The sequence below is a fragment of the Bidens hawaiensis genome, unplaced genomic scaffold, assembly GCF_021521415.1.
Source record: "Bidens hawaiensis isolate Kalapana, Puna unplaced genomic scaffold, B.hawaiensis_p1.1 tig00097092_1, whole genome shotgun sequence".
NCBI classification, from domain to species: domain Eukaryota; kingdom Viridiplantae; phylum Streptophyta; class Magnoliopsida; order Asterales; family Asteraceae; genus Bidens; species Bidens hawaiensis.
The window spans coordinates 1-17,226 of NW_027504597.1; the positions used below are offsets into that span (position 1 = coordinate 1).

The window sequence follows — 17,226 nt, forward strand, 5'->3', positions numbered from 1 at the left end:
GATGTGTGGGTGGGGGGTGCGGGGTGGGGGGGGGAGGTTATATCAGTATTCAAACACAAACATGTGTTTTTAGAAAATGGGGATTTATGGTTGTCAATTAAGCATATTGTCTCTAAAATTAACACATAAGCAGATGACCTTAAATGTTGATACATCAGCACAAAGAATGTGGGGTGAACAAGTGTCCAAAATGTTATTATATAGGTGTATACGCATCAGTTTTATAATATTACTAGAACAATGTTAAACTTTAACGTTCATGTAGATATCTCACATTTCTAATAGTCATTCTACCTGTTACTTGTTCGTTTAACCATATTTAAAATATACATTCTTATTTTTATCCATAAAAGGAGATGTTACAAACAAAGGGGTATGTTTGGTTATGGCTGGTTTATAGTTATCTTTAACCAAAACTAACTCGCAACTGACCACCGGTTAAGTTGGTTAAAATCAGTTGGGTTAAGACAGTTATGATTTGGTTATCTGATATGTTGGTGACCCTAGAAATAAGAAAACCCAGACATAAAAGTCAAAGCCACCCCATAAATCTACAACAACAGTAGAAGGATTAATAAAGCAGCTCTGAATGAATCAAAAATCATCTCACTACGACGCTTGATTAAACCTGAAATTACAAATTCAAATCGACACCGTTCTTATCATTCAACTACCTTTGCTGGACCTGACAGGTACTGACATCTCTACTTTTTATTTAATTCAACTTCATATAAACTGGAAGCAAGTTTGTCACTTTTGTTTTTAGGGATTGATTTCGGTACTAAATCTATGAAAGTTTAGTTTGTTTTATTGATTTATGATATTAGGTTTAAATTACTTTAAAGCTTGAGAATAGTAAGATTTATGAAGACGATGAAGATAGACTTAGGGGTGGGTGAGCATATCTCCGATCGCACCGAAACCAAAACCCATCTTTGGTTTTTGCAAAATCATTCCATTAATTCAATTACAGAAACTGGAAACAAGTTTCAGACTTTATGGTTTCAGTAATAATAGTTAAGGTTATCATTACTAAATCTATCAAGTTTTAGTTTGTGTTATCGGTTCGGTTATTCCAGTTTATGGAAACCGAAATTTGGTTGTTGCAAGATCTTCCACCAAAATCGGTTCGATTAGTTTGTCAGATTTTGGTTCGGTTAATAACCAAAAACAAACTTTGATGATGCTTAGAAGTACATGAAAATGGAGGTATTAAAGCTAGAAATATATGAAAATATGAATGGTGTGGTTTGGTTCGGTTAATTTCTGCTAACCGAGGGTAAACAGAAAAACCGATGTAGGATTTCAGTTAGTTTTCGGTTTTTGGCTAATTCGGTTTTCAATTAACGCCCGGTTATTGCTCACCCCTAGATAGATTGGTATGCATAACAGATAACAAATAAGTTAAAAAAAAAAACCTTTTGTATTTGGAACTATACCTACAGTTGACTAACACACTATGGCGAATTAAATAGTTGCTTGTGTTTATACTAATAAGTAATAACCCGCATCGACATGGTCAATCGGTCAAATGGATAGGAAATTAATAACCCGCGTCGACATGGTCAATCATTAGCAACTTTCGTTTCATCTATAAGGTTTTAAATTCTCATGGGAAACACAATCTAAATTAATGTTTGTATTTGTTTACTGCTTATTGAGTCAAGTGATCCAAGATCTAGAGTATCACAAATTGCTTTATGAAGCCTTTAAAAAGATAATATATGGTTATTTCATCAGATGTTTTTTGTATAATTGTATTAGTTTCCAGTTTTCTTTAATATGTTATCTGATACTTTGTTTGTTACTGACCGGCAGCTTCAAGTGTTTAGTTTGTATTGATATGGATAACAGAAGGTACAATGGTAGACAACACATGCTAAAATGGCAACTTAAAACAGATGAGGTCATATTATTGTACAATTTTTTATTAGTGTTTATTTAAATGTATAGATGTAAGGCTGTTGATTCAGTGTATTGATTGGTTTTTATTTTGTAAGTGGTACAGGAAAATGATGTTTCTGTTCTTGAAGAATTAGCTGAAGAATTTCGCCTACCTATTAATCACAGACCAGTAGAAAATGTGGATCTTGATAATGTTGAACAGGCATCATTAGACACACAGTTAACGTCATCCAATGTTGGTTTTCGGCTTCTTCAAAAGATGGGGTGGAAAGGGAAAGGTCTTGGAAAGAATGAGCAAGGTATGCACATAACTTCACCACTAGAATGCTTGTTGATATGATCTTATGCTCATAAGTTCATTATTCATATCACTTACATTAGTAGGTCTTCTACATGCAACACATATATAGGCTGTGGTTCAACTAGCGCCCTAACCTAGCCTAATTGACATGAAGTCTTACATTAGTAGGTCTCCTAATTAACATAGCCTAATTTCCCTTTCGTTCCTGGAAACGTATCCTTGCGTAATTACCTGGTCATTACAGGGGCAGTCAAGCAATCTAAACAGACAATCCTTCCAAGCAAAAAAATAGGTGGTTCAATTGAATTCTTAACTTTTTAATTCGAACCACCATTTCCATCACAAATCGTATCTTATGCAACATGTTCTATTCTTTCTTTTTCTAGACCAACACAACATACAGTCATACTCAATGACTTTCTTATGTTTCTATTATTTATTTTTATAGTAAACTCAAATTTGTTGCAATTTCATTGCAATGTAAAAACATATATGGTTGAAATAATACGGTTTAATGTAACTGCTCAAGCATTGCATAATTTGCATTAAGCCCTATAAGCTTCTTGGCTGCATAGCTTCTGTAATCACTCTCTAGAACGCTGTTTGTTGCTTCATCTTTCTTTCTGCCTGCAATATCAGTTTTATTACTGATATCCTATATAATGCTTCACCATGTGAGGTTTTTTTGCTCATTTTCCTTGGTGTTTCTTTCTTTTTTTTTTTTTTGAGTCCTACTCACTTGCTTTCGGACAAATAGTTTACCAGTCTTATTACCAAATACAGGTTTAAGCCTGGGGGGTCTTGTAATTTGTTAACCTTCTGCATTTTGATGGAAGATTGGGAAGTAATGTTATTTTTATGTGGCAATTTGGACCCATTTACTCGGGAATGGGTCGATTTGGTTTTTTATTTTATTTTTTTTATTATACAAATGGGTAAAATGTCTAATGGAAACAAGAAATTAGCTAAATAGCAAATGTGTAAAACAGGCTATACCTGATTTCTTTTATTTTTTTGTTAAAAGGGTTCAAAGTCACCTGAAGTCTTTTTTTTTAACAGCACCCAAAGTCTATTTGTAATGCACACAACCTTTTTAATTATTTTTTATAAAGGTTAGAATAATTTATTTTATTCATCATCTTGCCATCTTTAGTGTTCTTGTTCTAAGACTTTATTTATTCGTGAAGCTCATGCACCTCGTTGCTTATAGTTCTTCGTTGTGATGTTTTTTAGCTCTTTGTTTTAATCAAGTCAAAATGCTGGACACCATCGTTACCAAAAAAGACCATATAGATATTTGTGTTTTCCCTTTTCTTGTTATATTGGTTTTCATAGCTGAGATATAATTATATTAGGTTTAGAAAGTCTCTCTCTCTCTCTCTCTCTGTGTGTGTGTATGTGTGTGTAAGTATGTGTGCGCTAGAAAGAGGTATCTTGAATCTAAGTTGTCGATGCAATGATTGACCAGGTATAACCGAGCCCATCAAGGCTGGATTACGAGACTCAAAACTAGGGGTTGGGAAACAAGAGCAAGATGACTTCTTTACCGCAGAAGAAAACATTCAAAGGAGAAAACTCGACATTGAACTTGAGGAAACCGAAGAAATTGCAAAGAAACGAGAGGTATGTGTTTGTATTTCACCCCCTACTTAACAGTAACATAAATAAATAAATTAAAACCTTAGATAATACTAATTTAAGGTTAATGAGTATTTCTGAAACCTACATATATCTAATAACAGAAGGCAGAGCATATAGCATATATGCTTGTCTTTTGATGGGGAATCAAATGCAGTTTTTATTACCTGGTGGCTTCTTGTTCTGCCCCATTCCTACACATTATGAAAATCCAGGTTATGGCGGATCGAGAGCAAAAGATTCAAACCGAGGTCAAGGAAATACGGAAGGTCTTCTATTGTGAGCTGTGTGACAAGCAGTACAAGTTAGCAGTTGAATTTGAAGGTCATCTTAGCTCATATGATCACAATCATAGAAAGGTAATCTCAAGTCTTACTCGATTCAAATCAGAGTTATAATTTGCAATGACCCATTCACATGTGAATTTATTTGTTTGGGTTAAGTTTTATCTCTATTGGGTCGGTGGGATCACAAATAAGGAAGTGCTAAAAAGGAAACGGGTCAAATGTATGAGAAGTTCCTCAAAGTGTATCTTTAATGAATATAACCTAAGTCTTGAGGTTATCATTGAAATATAGTTTTTTTGTTCATATTTGATATATTAGTTAATGCAAAAAGTTCATATTTTTGGACAAAAAGTGTTTTTGGTCAGCTCGACCTGATTTGTAGAAAAGACGAGCCACTTGGAATGAGCCTGTTATCTGACCTGCCTATTTTGCCAAACCTAGAGGACGCAACTTCGACCATACATTTGTGAATTTGTTTGTTCGGGTTAAGTTTTATCTTTAACGGGGTAAATAAAAAATTTTGAAAAGGGAAATGGGTCAAATGGATCAGAAGTCACCCACTGTGTATCTTCAGTGAAAAAACCTTTTTATAGCATTTTATTTAAAGGCATTATGTTATTATTATATGGTATTAGGTTATTATTGAAATATAAATTTTTGATCATATTTGATACACTAATTATATAAAAAAGCATTTGGACAAAATGTGTTGTGGCCAACTTGGCCTGGTTTGAACCAAAAATGACCCACATGAACTGATCCCTTTATACGAGCCGTCCATTTTTCCAAATCTAGAGGCTGTATCTTTGACCCGTTCACTTGTCAATCTGTTTGTTTGGGTTAGCTTTTATCTCTTAACAGTTCACAAATAAGAAAGTGCTAAAATAGAAACGCGTCAGGAGTTTCTCAAAGTGTATCTTTAATGATTAAAACATCATGTAAGTCACTTTATTCAACAATTTAGTTTATTATTGAAATATGGTATTCGTAATCATATATTTGATACCCTAATTGTGAGTAAAACGTTCAGTTTTTAGTCAAAAAGTGTTCTAATTCAAATCTAGTCCAAAAATGACCCACATGAAATGAGCCCTTTATCCGACTCCCCAATTTTCCATAGCACCACCTTTATAAATTTGTGTTATTAAGTTTTTTTCACTTATACAGCGTTTTAAAGAAATGAAAGAAATGCATGGAAGCAGCAGCCGAGATGACAGGCAAAAACGTGAACAACTGCGCCAGGAGAGGGAGATGGCCAAGTTTGCTCAAATGTATGCTTCTTTCACTTATACCTTGAGCATCCACAATTGTTACATGATTACTATGATTTTCGCCGCATCGAGCGGGCGCCCGTCTAGTATTCCATTAATTAGCATGTTTATTATTTTTATTATTACTTCATTGGTCACCACTTACACCTATCCAAATTAATATCTTATGTATCTGGTCGTATAGGGCCGATGCTCATAAACAGCAGCAACAACAACAACAGCAGCAGCAGCAGCAGCAGCAACAACAAGAGGATCCTGAAAAAAGTAATCACCCTGTAAAGAATGCTAATGTTCTCGTGGATCAGGATCAAAGAAAGGCATTGAAATTTGGATTTTCATCAAAAGTCGGTGCATCCAAGGTACCTAACAACTTCTAAAAGACTCTTGAGGTCTAAACTATCAGACCTCAAATCATGTCTCTATCCATTGGTCTGAACTTCTATACGTTTTTAGGGGTGTGAATTTCTGACCTGACACGAGAATATGTGATGAACCTAAACCGCAAGCACGTTAGCTAAACGTGTCCTAAACTGTTTTTATAGGTCAAAGTTTTAAATTTAATAAAGAGAAATGAAAAGCATATTTTATGGTTTAAATGTAATGGTTTTACATAAATTATCATGTCAACCTGCAAAAACACGTGTCGTGTTCGGGTTCATGTTTCTCGTACAATTTCCGGGTTCGGATTCATATCATGGGTTTGTCTAAATGGGTTTTGTGTCTTTTTTATCTCGGACCTATGAACACGTTTAGCTTAATTGGTCGTAAGTTATTTTCTAGGTCAAAATTTAAATGTTAAATGAAAATCATGTTTTTATAGTTTAAATGTAAAATTTTACATAAATATGTAATTTTGGTTGTAGATTTGTAATTTTGGAATATTAATATGCAAAAAATGTCAGGGTTAAGATCAGGTCAATCCGTGAAAACCCGTGCCGTATTTGGGTTCATATTTTGACACATTTTTCGTGTTCGGGTCTGTATCAAATTTTCGGATTCGTGTCGTGTTTCACCCGACAACCTAGGAGCATGACCTATTTTTAAACACCCCTATGTCAAATTTCCAACTGTTTTATTCTCTGTTTGATGAGTAACCATTATGTTTTTTAATGTTTTGTGCAGAGTTCTGGCAAGTTTGTTGCGAAGAAAGCAAAAACGCCTGTCGCGTCGGTTTTTGGCAATGATAGTGATGAAGAATAGGGTTTACTTGAAAAGAATGAACAGTCCAGGAAGTTGTACCCTACTTGATGTACTTGTAACTTTGTTTTTTTTTCTTTTTTGACATAGAATTTATGGATTCATAGTACTTGGCTTGCTATCATTTTCATATGAAGGGTGCAGTTGTTTTTGGTGACTTGGTTAGTCTTTCTACTTATGTTGATTATTATTGGTTCAGTTTTTTTTACTTATTGATTGTGTGTGCTTGTTTGACTAATCTATTTAATTGTTTTTAGGGCTTTGAATCTGACATTTTGCAAGACCACTTGAGTGTTTTGGCAGTCAACTTGAATAAGTCAAGGTCATTGATGTATCCTTCTCAACCGAAAGCATCAAAACTGAGTGCTATGCTTCCAAGTTTGGCAGATATTGTAGACAAAGAGCACAAAAAACTTCTTGCACGGAAATCTATAATTGAGAAACGCAAGGAGGAACAAGAACGCCACTTGCTTGAGAAGGTACACATGTCTGGATTATACTATACTTTAACACACTGGAGACAATAAGTTTTTTTATTTCTATTTTAGGAACGTGAAGAGGAGACAAAAAGATTAAACCTGCAGAAGAAAACCGAAGAAGCTGAACAGAAGAGACTCGCGAGTGAAGTTGAAGAAAGGAAGAAGGACCGGATCCGTCGAGAAATTGACGAACGTGAACGTGCGGAAGCACTAAATTTGCTAAACGATGTTATACACATCACGAAAAAAGGAAAGAAGCCTTTTATTATTGAGGGGGTGAGTGCCTTTTCACATATTCCAGATTTTATACACTTTAGTGTTGGCTGGCCTGTTTAACACGTGAGCCTTGCCAATTCTGTTAACTGGTCATAGCCGGTTTGTATCTAATTGGTTATAACCAAAGTATGTTCTTGTTAGAAAAACGTGTCCAATGCTAATAAGTATGCTGTAAATTTGCTAAACCCTTGTTTTGAAAATCTCGCCTCGTGGTTTACCTCAAGTTTTTAACATGGATTTATAGTTATGTTTTTGTCAGACAGTTCACGAACGATTTACATGTGGTTTGTTTACAGGAAAAAGTAACAAAGCAGGCTTTGATCGAGTTACAAATGAAAGAGCAAGTTAGAGAAAGACAAGAGATGGAAAAGAAAATGCAAAAGCTAATTAAAACTATGGACCACTTTGAAAGAGCAAAGAGGGAAGAGGCTGCACCTTTAATCGAAGCTGCGTTTCATAAACGTTTAGCCGAAGAGAAACTTCTTCATGAACGCGAATATCACGTATTTCTTTTTTTAGTGCACATTTTTTATTATTGTTGTCGCATGACGATCAATCGTGATTTACTTCATAACTTATTTTTTGGCAGAATGAGGTTGAACAGAGCAGAGGCCGTCATGATGAAGATGTCAAACAGAAGAATAGACTTGCTCGTGTCTTGGAACACAAGGTCTGTTTTTGTTTTTTGATTATTGTGTTTCTTTTTGAAAAGTGATTATGATTAAGTTTTTCTATTTGTTTGTGTGTGTAGCGGCTGTTTGAATCAGTCGTCGTGCAACGTCGACAGGCGGAGCACGAGCGATTGAAAGCTGAGAGGGAGGAACGAATTAATCAAGTTCTCCAGGCACGGAAAGAGGAGAGAGACTTGAAAAGGAAAATGTTGTACTATCTCAGAACTGAAGAGGAAGGGCTCACGAAGTTGCGTGAGGAGGAAGAAGCTCAGAAACATCAAGGTCATTATATTATTTATTTTATCATTAAAACAAAAATACTTTTCTTGACCAGAACGAGAAAATAAGTAGCGTTTGTATGGTATTATGCCCATTTGCTTTTAAGTTTATTAAGTTTTATTGATTTTTCGTGCGTGCAGAGGCTGAAAGGCGTAAAAGGGAGGAAAGACAAAGGAAAAGAGAACAGGAACTGGAAGAAAGAGAGAGGCTTAGGAAGGAAGCTATCTTAAGAGGTACACCAGTGGATGCGCCGAAGCCGTTTTCTTCTGAGCTCCCCACACCAGGGTTGGCTGCACCGGCTGCAGCAGCAGCAGCAGCTTCGGCTGAACCAGCCGCTAGCGGTGGTGGCAAGTATGTGCCCAAGTTCCGCCGAGGCGGGGCTGCGGCACCTGCATCTGCACCTGCACCGGCAGCGGCTCCAGCATCTGACAGGTGGGGGAGTGTCAAATCGGATGACCGGGCAGCTCCTCCACCGCAGTCTGATAGGTGGGGGAGTGGCAAGCAGGATGATCGGGCGGCTCCGGCTGGTGACAAATGGAGGCCATCTACTGGTGGTGGTGGTGGTGGTCCCAGGTCTTCAAAGTTTTCTCGTTGAGGCTATGTTGGTTTATTTTTGATTTTATGGGAGGATTTTAATAGACCCTTTGTAATAAAGTCATGGAGATTGAATTTTGTTTTCAGTGCGTTTATTGGTAAAGACCTTTGATGACTTTGTTAGTGGCACTATAGGTATTATGTGGATACCTATAGGTTGTCCTATAGTCGGTTTTAAATCAATTAAACTGTTTAATCAAACTTTTTAGTTCGATATATTAAATCAAAAGTTAGGGTTCGGTTAATTACAAAAATTAAAATCAAATCGGTTAATTTTGAAAACTTTACTTTTTGAAAGATTTTAAAATAGTTTAAAGTTTAAAGAGTATTAAAAGTTTGTTAACATTAGGGTTGTCACTTGTACCTGAAACCTAACTAACTAGACTCGAGAAACCCAAACCCAAGAAAAGATCAATCTAAATCTAAGTAATTCGGGTTGGTTCTTGAGTATGAATTCTAGGTTTCAGGTCAACCCGAAAAACACGAATAGACTTTTAGTTTTAAAACTATATATATATTTAGGTATTATAAGTTAAGCTTAGCCACTAACATCCAATTTAGTCCAAATCGACTGTTCTCAATTCGTCTGTTATGTTTATTAATGTTTTAATTTGTGACTAAAAGCAACTATCATCAAACACCCTAATCACGACATACTGAAGACGATTATGTCGATCTTGTTTATTATGGTTGAACTTTGTTAAATTTTATTCTTTTTAGGATGTTTTATCGGTTTATTTTTGTTTTGTTATTAGTTTCTTTACATCACGAGTAAAAAAGAATATGTCACATTTAAATTTAACAATGTAGTTATATTTTCTAAAATACTTGAAACCCGATTAACCTAACTCGAAAAACCCGAACCCGAAGAAACCCGTGAATGATTTGGGTTGGGTTTCGGGTCTTGATATAAAACTTTGAAACCTGAAGATCCCGACCTGAAAAACCCGAAACCTAAAAAACCAACCCGAAGAACACCCCTAGTTAATTAAGCATAAATTAATCGAATTATATAAAAACCGAAATATATACATTTCTTTATTAAATAAAATTTTAATTTAACTTTTTAGTTAGATATATTAAATCGAATATTATGGTTTAATTTTATAAATAATAAAAAATATATATCAAAACAATAAACTTGTGTTCTATTATTTTAATAAATAATATAGAGATAATTACAAAAGCTTAAATTAAATTGATTAATTACAAAATTTAAAATAAAATCAGTTAATTTGAAAAATCCAAAAAATTATGGAAAAATTTTGAAATGAGTTTAAAATTATGGATAGTGTGAAATTCGTCAATTTCGGGTCTCGTTTGTATTCGTTTTGTAATCGGTTATTATGTACATCGACCAGTTTTGTAAACCGAAACTTATGATATAATCAAAATGATGGATTTTATGTTACAATATTGTTTTACACTTGTTGGGTCTCGAAAACATTTTTTTTGGTCCTTAAAACGCCTTAAAAACGCTTAAAACAAACTTCAGGGGCCAAATTGTCATTTTTCAAAGTTTGAAACTATCCTGGCCACCCACCCCATCGCGATACGCGATGGGGGAGCCCATACCCGTCGCGTATAGCGACCATAGTCAGACAGTAGACCTGCAAGTGTGTTTTCTTGTTTGTTCTATTAACCAAAATCCGGTTTTTACACACTAAACCTCTTGTTTAACCCAGTTAATCTTATCCTATAAATACAAGACCCTCTCCTACATTCATCCCTGCTCATAATCATTTCCTCACTCAAATTCAAGGTTATTTTCATGTTCTTGATAAGTTTGACTTTCAAAGTCAAACTTACCAAGTCTTGCATTTTAATTAGTTTACTTAGTCTTAATTAATACTTGAAGTTTATGGCACAACATATATATAATATACACCCCTTGTTACCTTTGATGGTCACTTTTCTGGTCTCGGTCGGTGAAGTAGCGGGCCTCGTAAGGCAAGGCTACATGGAGGACTTTCGTAGTCCTTGATATATAATTATATAACTTGTTTATACATATTAACCATGCATAACTTCTGCTCAATTTAGTTTGTCTATCATATTTATGAAGTTCTATGGTTATGGGTTTGTAGAGACTAGCATCGGTTTAACCGTAAATAGCTCTAAACCGTAAACCGAATTTTGTTTACTAGTTTTGTTAAATAATTGTTTAAACATGCTTATTGTTAGATTTAAGTTTCTAAAATCATTTTTATAAGTTCTATGGTTATGGGTTTGTAGAATCTTACCTCGGTCTCGACCCGAAACAAGATCCGAACCGAAAACCGAACTTTCGTTTAAAGACTTTATTGTTAACTTTTTGAATGTAAAACTTGATGTATCATCATTTATACTTAATTATACAAGTTCTTTGATATTCGGGTATGTGACAACCATCCAGGAACTTATTGCGAGATGGAAACCGAACAAAACCAAACTAAACCAAACCGATTTTCACTCGCTTAAGACACACAAGTGTGTTTCTAGCTATCAAGACTTGTATAAATCTTTAAAAATACTTTATAAACTGATTTTAATTATTTTCTTAAGTACTTGGAATGTTGGATCCAACTTGATCTCATAACAAAGTTTGGACCGACGAAACCGAACACTCGCTTAACGGACGTTGTTAGTTCTAAAACAATAGAACTACATACTTGGTTATGTCTTATTAAATTTTATTGAGTTATCTCATATCATTCATTATTTTGGAAAGTTGACTTTGGGTTTGACCAATTATCAAGACCCAAACTAACAACCCGAACACTCGTTAATACCCGTTTTAGTATCTATATTATAACGGGACTTGCATTCTTGCATTTTTACCCACCTTATTACTTAACATAGGTTGAGTAAATATTAAAGCTAGATACTTTAACCGGATTTCGAGCAAACTTATATTTTTAAAGGACTATTTCTATAAATATCTTAAATAGTTACATTTTAAACCTTAAACTTTAATTGTTTACATTTCTTATCTTTTATTTTAAAGTTTTCCTAAAACAACCTTTCTAATTCGAGGCTTTTCTTTTTATTTAGGCTTTGCTCGTTAAATGTAAGGCCCCGAACCCGGTAACCTTACTTTAACGTCGGATTTACTCATAAACACAGTTCTTCAAATCAGAGTTTATTAAAACTTTTCGCGGAATATAAAACATCAATCATTTGTTACAAAACATTAAATCTTTTCTTTGATACTATGACGCAAAACTTTATATTTAAAACATCTTTACTTCTTTCTTCAGATGCCAGCCGTTCAATCCATGCCGTGTGTCATCCTCATGCTAACTCTGTAATCAGCTCACCTGCGTGCATACTAAAAGTCAGCTACGCTGAGTGAGTTCTAGATAATCACATAATCATACCAATCACATAACATTATATTCTTTCATTCGTACTTTTATACTTTCATACTTTCATACTTTCTTACATTCATACATTTATACTTTCATACTTTCTTTTGTATTAACTTACTTTCATATCTTACGTTATAAAGAGCATTACGCCCTACATTCCTCGAGTATTATTAGGGCTCGGTACCCTCCTTCCTCGAGTATTATTAGGGCTCGTGTAAGGCCCCGAACCCGGTAGCCCTACTTTAGCGTCGGATTTACTCATAAACACAGTTCTTCAAATCAGAGTTTATTAAAACTTTTCGCGGAATATAAAACATCAATCATTTGTTACAAAACGTTAAACCTTTTCTTTGATACCATAACACAAAACTTTATATTTAAAAATCTTTACTTCTTTCTTCAGATGCCAGCCGTTCAATCCATGCCGTGTGTCATCCTCATGCTAACTCTGTAATCAGCTCACCTGCGTGCATACTAAAAGTCAGCTACGCTGAGTGAGTTCTAGTTAATCGAACGCCATACAATACATACACATACATACATATCCGTAGATACATATCCATACTTCACTAGTTACCCTTCTGTTCTACTTACATACTTGCTACCATACATACATACATATCTACAATTACTAACCTCAGTCTACCGAGAGTACGTTCATAGTTCACCGTCTATACCTGTACTCAAGGTCGTGAACACGTACAAAGGTCCGCAGTCCTTACCTATGTTCACCCTTTATGGTACGTGCAAGGTCCGCAGTCCTTCCCTATACCATCCTACATCCACAACACGTACAAGGTCCACAGTCCTCCCCTATGTTGCAACCTAAACCATAGCACGTACGAGGTCCGCAGTCCTCCCCTATGCTACCACAATACAACTACAGCACGTATAAGGTCCACAGTCCTTTCCTATGCTGATGCCTATCTATAATACGTATAAGGTCCGCAGTCCTTAACTACGTTGTCGTCTATTATCTGTAACACGTATAAGGCCCACCGTCCCTATCTACGTTTACATCTATCATCTACTTTACGTATAAGGCCCGCAGTCCTTAACTACGTTTACATCTATCATCTACTTTACGTATAAGGCCCACCGTCCCTATCTACGTTTACATCTATCATCTACTTTACGTATAAGGCCCGCAGTCCTTAACTACGTTTACATCTATCATCTACTTTACGTATAAGGCCCGCAGTCCTTAACTACGCCATCACCAGCCGAGTCTATGTCCGACAAAAGCTAGAGGGATTTGCCATCCTAACTTACTATGTCGAACGTAGAACTCACATACCATTCGTGTACCTGTATACACCTACTTCACATATACAATAATTACATCATAGCATAAGAACACCCTAGGCGTTCTTTACATCATTCATTTAACAACCATACATCTTGTCGATACGTGCAATATCCGAAGATCGTTCACGCCCCGACAAGTATTCATTTGTAATGTTCATACATCTTCGATGTATAATATTCGTACCTTTATTTTTGACCTGACAGTACGCGCAATATCCGAAGATCGTTCGCGTACCGACAAGCAACCATTCATATCCATCACATATATCACATATGGCATACACTTATCACTTAGGATAAATGTATTAACAATACATCGAGTATGCACACAGCCCCGAAAACATAACACATAAATGGGGCTAGAAACTCACCTGAATACTGTTACGCTCTCCGTTAATAGTTATTCCCCTCTTGAGCTGTGCACGGCTAACTGTATAATATTTACACGTATCAATTAGCTACTACTACTTATGTTGCGTTTCTATCTTTATATGACCCACAACGAACGGGGGTCCGGGGGCAGCGCCCCTGGTAGCGGGGTTCTAGGGGCGGCAGCCCCTAGCGGGGTCCAAGGGGCAGAGCCCCTGGCTGGGGTTAAGCTGCCAGGTCAGCTTGGAAAAATTTTATTTTCGATAACTGCCTTAACACATTTTCCATTAGGTTTTTAATTTATTTTCTAAACGAACCTCACTTCAGGCGAAGTTAAACCTTAGGCGAACTTGGCTTCAGGTGAAGTTAAACCTTAGGCGAACTTGGCTTCAGGCGAAGTTATCCTTACGCGAACTTGGCTTAAGGCGAAGTTATCCTTAGGCGAACTTGGCCGTAGGCGAAGTTATCCTTAGGCGAAGTTACGCTTGAAGGCGAAGTTAAGCTTGAAGGCGAAGTTCATCAGGCGAACTTAATCTTGCAGGCGAAGTTGTCGCGCTGCAGATCTGTTTGCCCATAACTCCTTCGTTTCTTAGCCAAATAACTCGATTTTGGTACCCACGGAACCGTATGATCGGCGCCTACAAACCCCAACCATCAAATCGGCCTAAAATCGACGTTTTAGGGGTCCGATTTGGGCAGTTGGGTTTCGGGTCCGGTTAACCCATCCAATCCTAACCATTTTCAGTAATAATAGCTTTGTTAGATTAGTTCTTACCTTACCAACTCAGATCTATCAACAAATCTCGGGTCTCGGCTTCGAATCTAGATCGGTTAGAATGTGTGTGTTTTGAGGGTGTAAGGAGTGTGTGTTAGGGAGTTTGGTGAGAAATGAGATATTTTGGGATTTTGGGGGTATTTATATCCCTGAAATCCCATTCTCATTTAACCTATCTCAATTAACCCAAGTCCATAACCCACTTCCATTACCCGACACTAGCCCGACCCATACCAACTCCTATTCTTTTATTTATTTCCTGATAACCCGAGTAAACTTCCCATCTATTAATAAGTAATATAATTAATATTACCTTGGAAATTTCGGGATGTTACAGCTCGGTACCCTCCTTCCTCGAGTATTATTAGGGCTCGGTACCCTCCTTCCTCGAGTATTATTAGGGCTCGGTACCCTCCTTCCTCGAGTATTATTAGGGCTCGGTATCCTCTTTCCTCGAGTATTATTAGGGCTCGGTACCCTCTTTCCTCGAATATTAGTAGGGTTCGGTTCCCTAGTTCTCGAATATTAGTAGGGTTCGATTCCCTCTTCGTTACCATACAACCATACATCATACCTCGAGTATTATTAGGGCTCGGTACCCTTTTCGTAACCATACAACCATACATTATCATTTCTTTCTTCTATTATCTCTATCATGTTCATACCCATAAACATACATAACATACTTACCTTATACATAGCGTTACAACCTGACAGTACGTGCAATATCCGAAGATCGTTCACGTACCATCATGCAATCATTCATTCATATCACATCATTCACATAAGGCATACACTTATCTCTTAGGATAAGCGTATTAACAAACATATCGAGTATGCACACAGCCCCGAAAACATAACACATAAATGGGGCTAGAAACTCACCTGAACACGGTTACGTTCTCCGTTGATCGTAATCCCTTTCTTCAGTTGTGCACGGCTGACTGTATAACAAGTATACGTATCAATTAACTATCACTACTTATAACATCTTTCTAGTCTTAATTACTACCCACAACGAACGGGGGTCCGGGGGCAGCGCCCCTGGCAGCGGGGTTCTAGGGGCGGCAGCCCCTAGCAGGGTCCAAGGGGCAGAGCCCCTGGCTGGGGTCGAGCTGCCAGGTCAGCTTGGGAAAATTTTATTTACATTAACTGTCTTAACACATTTTCCATTAGGTTTTTAATTTATTTTCTAAACGAACTTCACTTCAGGCGAAGTTAAACCTTAGGCGAACTTGACTTCAGGCGAAGTTAAACCTTAGGCGAACTTGGCTTCAGGCGAAGTTAAACCTTAGGCGAACTTGGCTTCAGGCGAAGTTATCCTTAGGCGAAGTTACGCTTGAAGGCGAAGTTACGCTTGAAGGCGAAGTTCATCAGGCGAACTTAATCTTGCAGGCGAAGTTATCGCGCTGCAGATCTGTTTGCCCATAAATCCTTCGTTTCTTAGCCAAATAACTCGATTTGAGTACCCACGGAATCGTATGATCGACGCCTACAAATCTCAACCATCAAATCGGCCTAAAATCGACGTTTTAGGGGTCCGATTTGGGCAGTTTGGGTTTCGGGTCCGGTTAACCCATCCAATCCTAACCATTTTCAGTAATATTAGATTTGTTGGATTTGTTCTTACCTTACCAACTCAGATCTATCAACAAAATCTCGGGGTCTCGGCTTCGAATCTTGATCGGTTAGAATATGTGTGTTTTGAGTGTGTGAAGAAATAGATGTAAATGAAAGATATTTTGGGTTTAGGGGATATTTATACCCCTGAAATCCCATGGACCTAAGGCCCATTCTCATTTAACCCATCTCTATTAATCCGAGTCCATAACCCACGTCCATTACCCGACACTAGCCCGAACCATACCAACTCCCATTCTATTTATATCCCGATAACCCGAGTAAACTTTCCCTCTATTATTAAGTAATATAATTAATATTATCTTGAAATTTCGGGATGTTACATTAAACTCCATCCGCCTGATTTCCCGTCTTTCACCGATCAAGTTTTATACTTGATTGCGAGTACTTTCATACCCCGTTTTCCATCTTTCGTTTTGGGGGTGATATTGCATATCTTATTCAAACTAAATGTTTTATACTTGAGTCTTAAACCACAAACTCTATTGTATACTTTACTTAAATAAATGCTCAATTTGGTGTTCTATGCTTACATGCTTATATGCTAATGTGTTTACCGCTTTTGGACGGTTGATTCATAAATCCTAAGCTATTTGGTATTCTCTTATAACAAGTTGTCGCTAATGTATTCTTATTAACGATTTCATACAAAATCCTAGACTATTTGGTATTCTCTTATAGCAAGGTGTCGCTAATGTATTCTTATTAGCGATTTCATTTATCCCAATTGTTGCTATTATTTATCGTTTTGTATACAAGTTGTGGCATTTCCTATTATATACATATTGTTCAAAACTATGAAATTGCTCACCAACTTTTGTGTTGATAAACTTTATTTTATGCAATGTTACAGGTTTGACTTTTGGTTGACTCGAGACTTGAAGG

The 17,226-nt window shown here is 36.5% G+C and overlaps 2 protein-coding genes across 2 annotated transcripts; both read left to right on the forward strand.

The window, feature by feature from the left end:
- The first annotated feature begins 589 nt into the window (after nt 1–589).
- Nucleotides 590–6,715, forward strand: LOC143608093 (uncharacterized). The gene is made up of 8 exons (XM_077083281.1): nt 590–692; nt 1,819–1,906; nt 2,009–2,204; nt 3,675–3,829; nt 4,060–4,203; nt 5,299–5,402; nt 5,587–5,761; nt 6,525–6,715. Exons 2-8 carry the CDS (start codon nt 1,844–1,846, stop codon nt 6,600–6,602), a joined length of 915 nt encoding a protein of 304 aa, XP_076939396.1. The 5' UTR covers nt 590–692; nt 1,819–1,843; the 3' UTR covers nt 6,603–6,715.
- A 15-nt stretch (nt 6,716–6,730) lies between these two features.
- On the forward strand, nt 6,731–9,008 carry LOC143608095 (eukaryotic translation initiation factor 3 subunit A-like). Its single transcript, XM_077083282.1, has 7 exons — nt 6,731–6,760; nt 6,857–7,078; nt 7,148–7,354; nt 7,651–7,857; nt 7,944–8,024; nt 8,106–8,307; nt 8,445–9,008. The coding sequence occupies exons 1-7, from the start codon at nt 6,731–6,733 to the stop codon at nt 8,897–8,899; spliced, it is 1,404 nt and encodes a 467-aa protein (XP_076939397.1). The 3' UTR covers nt 8,900–9,008.
- Nucleotides 9,009–17,226: the final 8,218 nt, after the last annotated feature.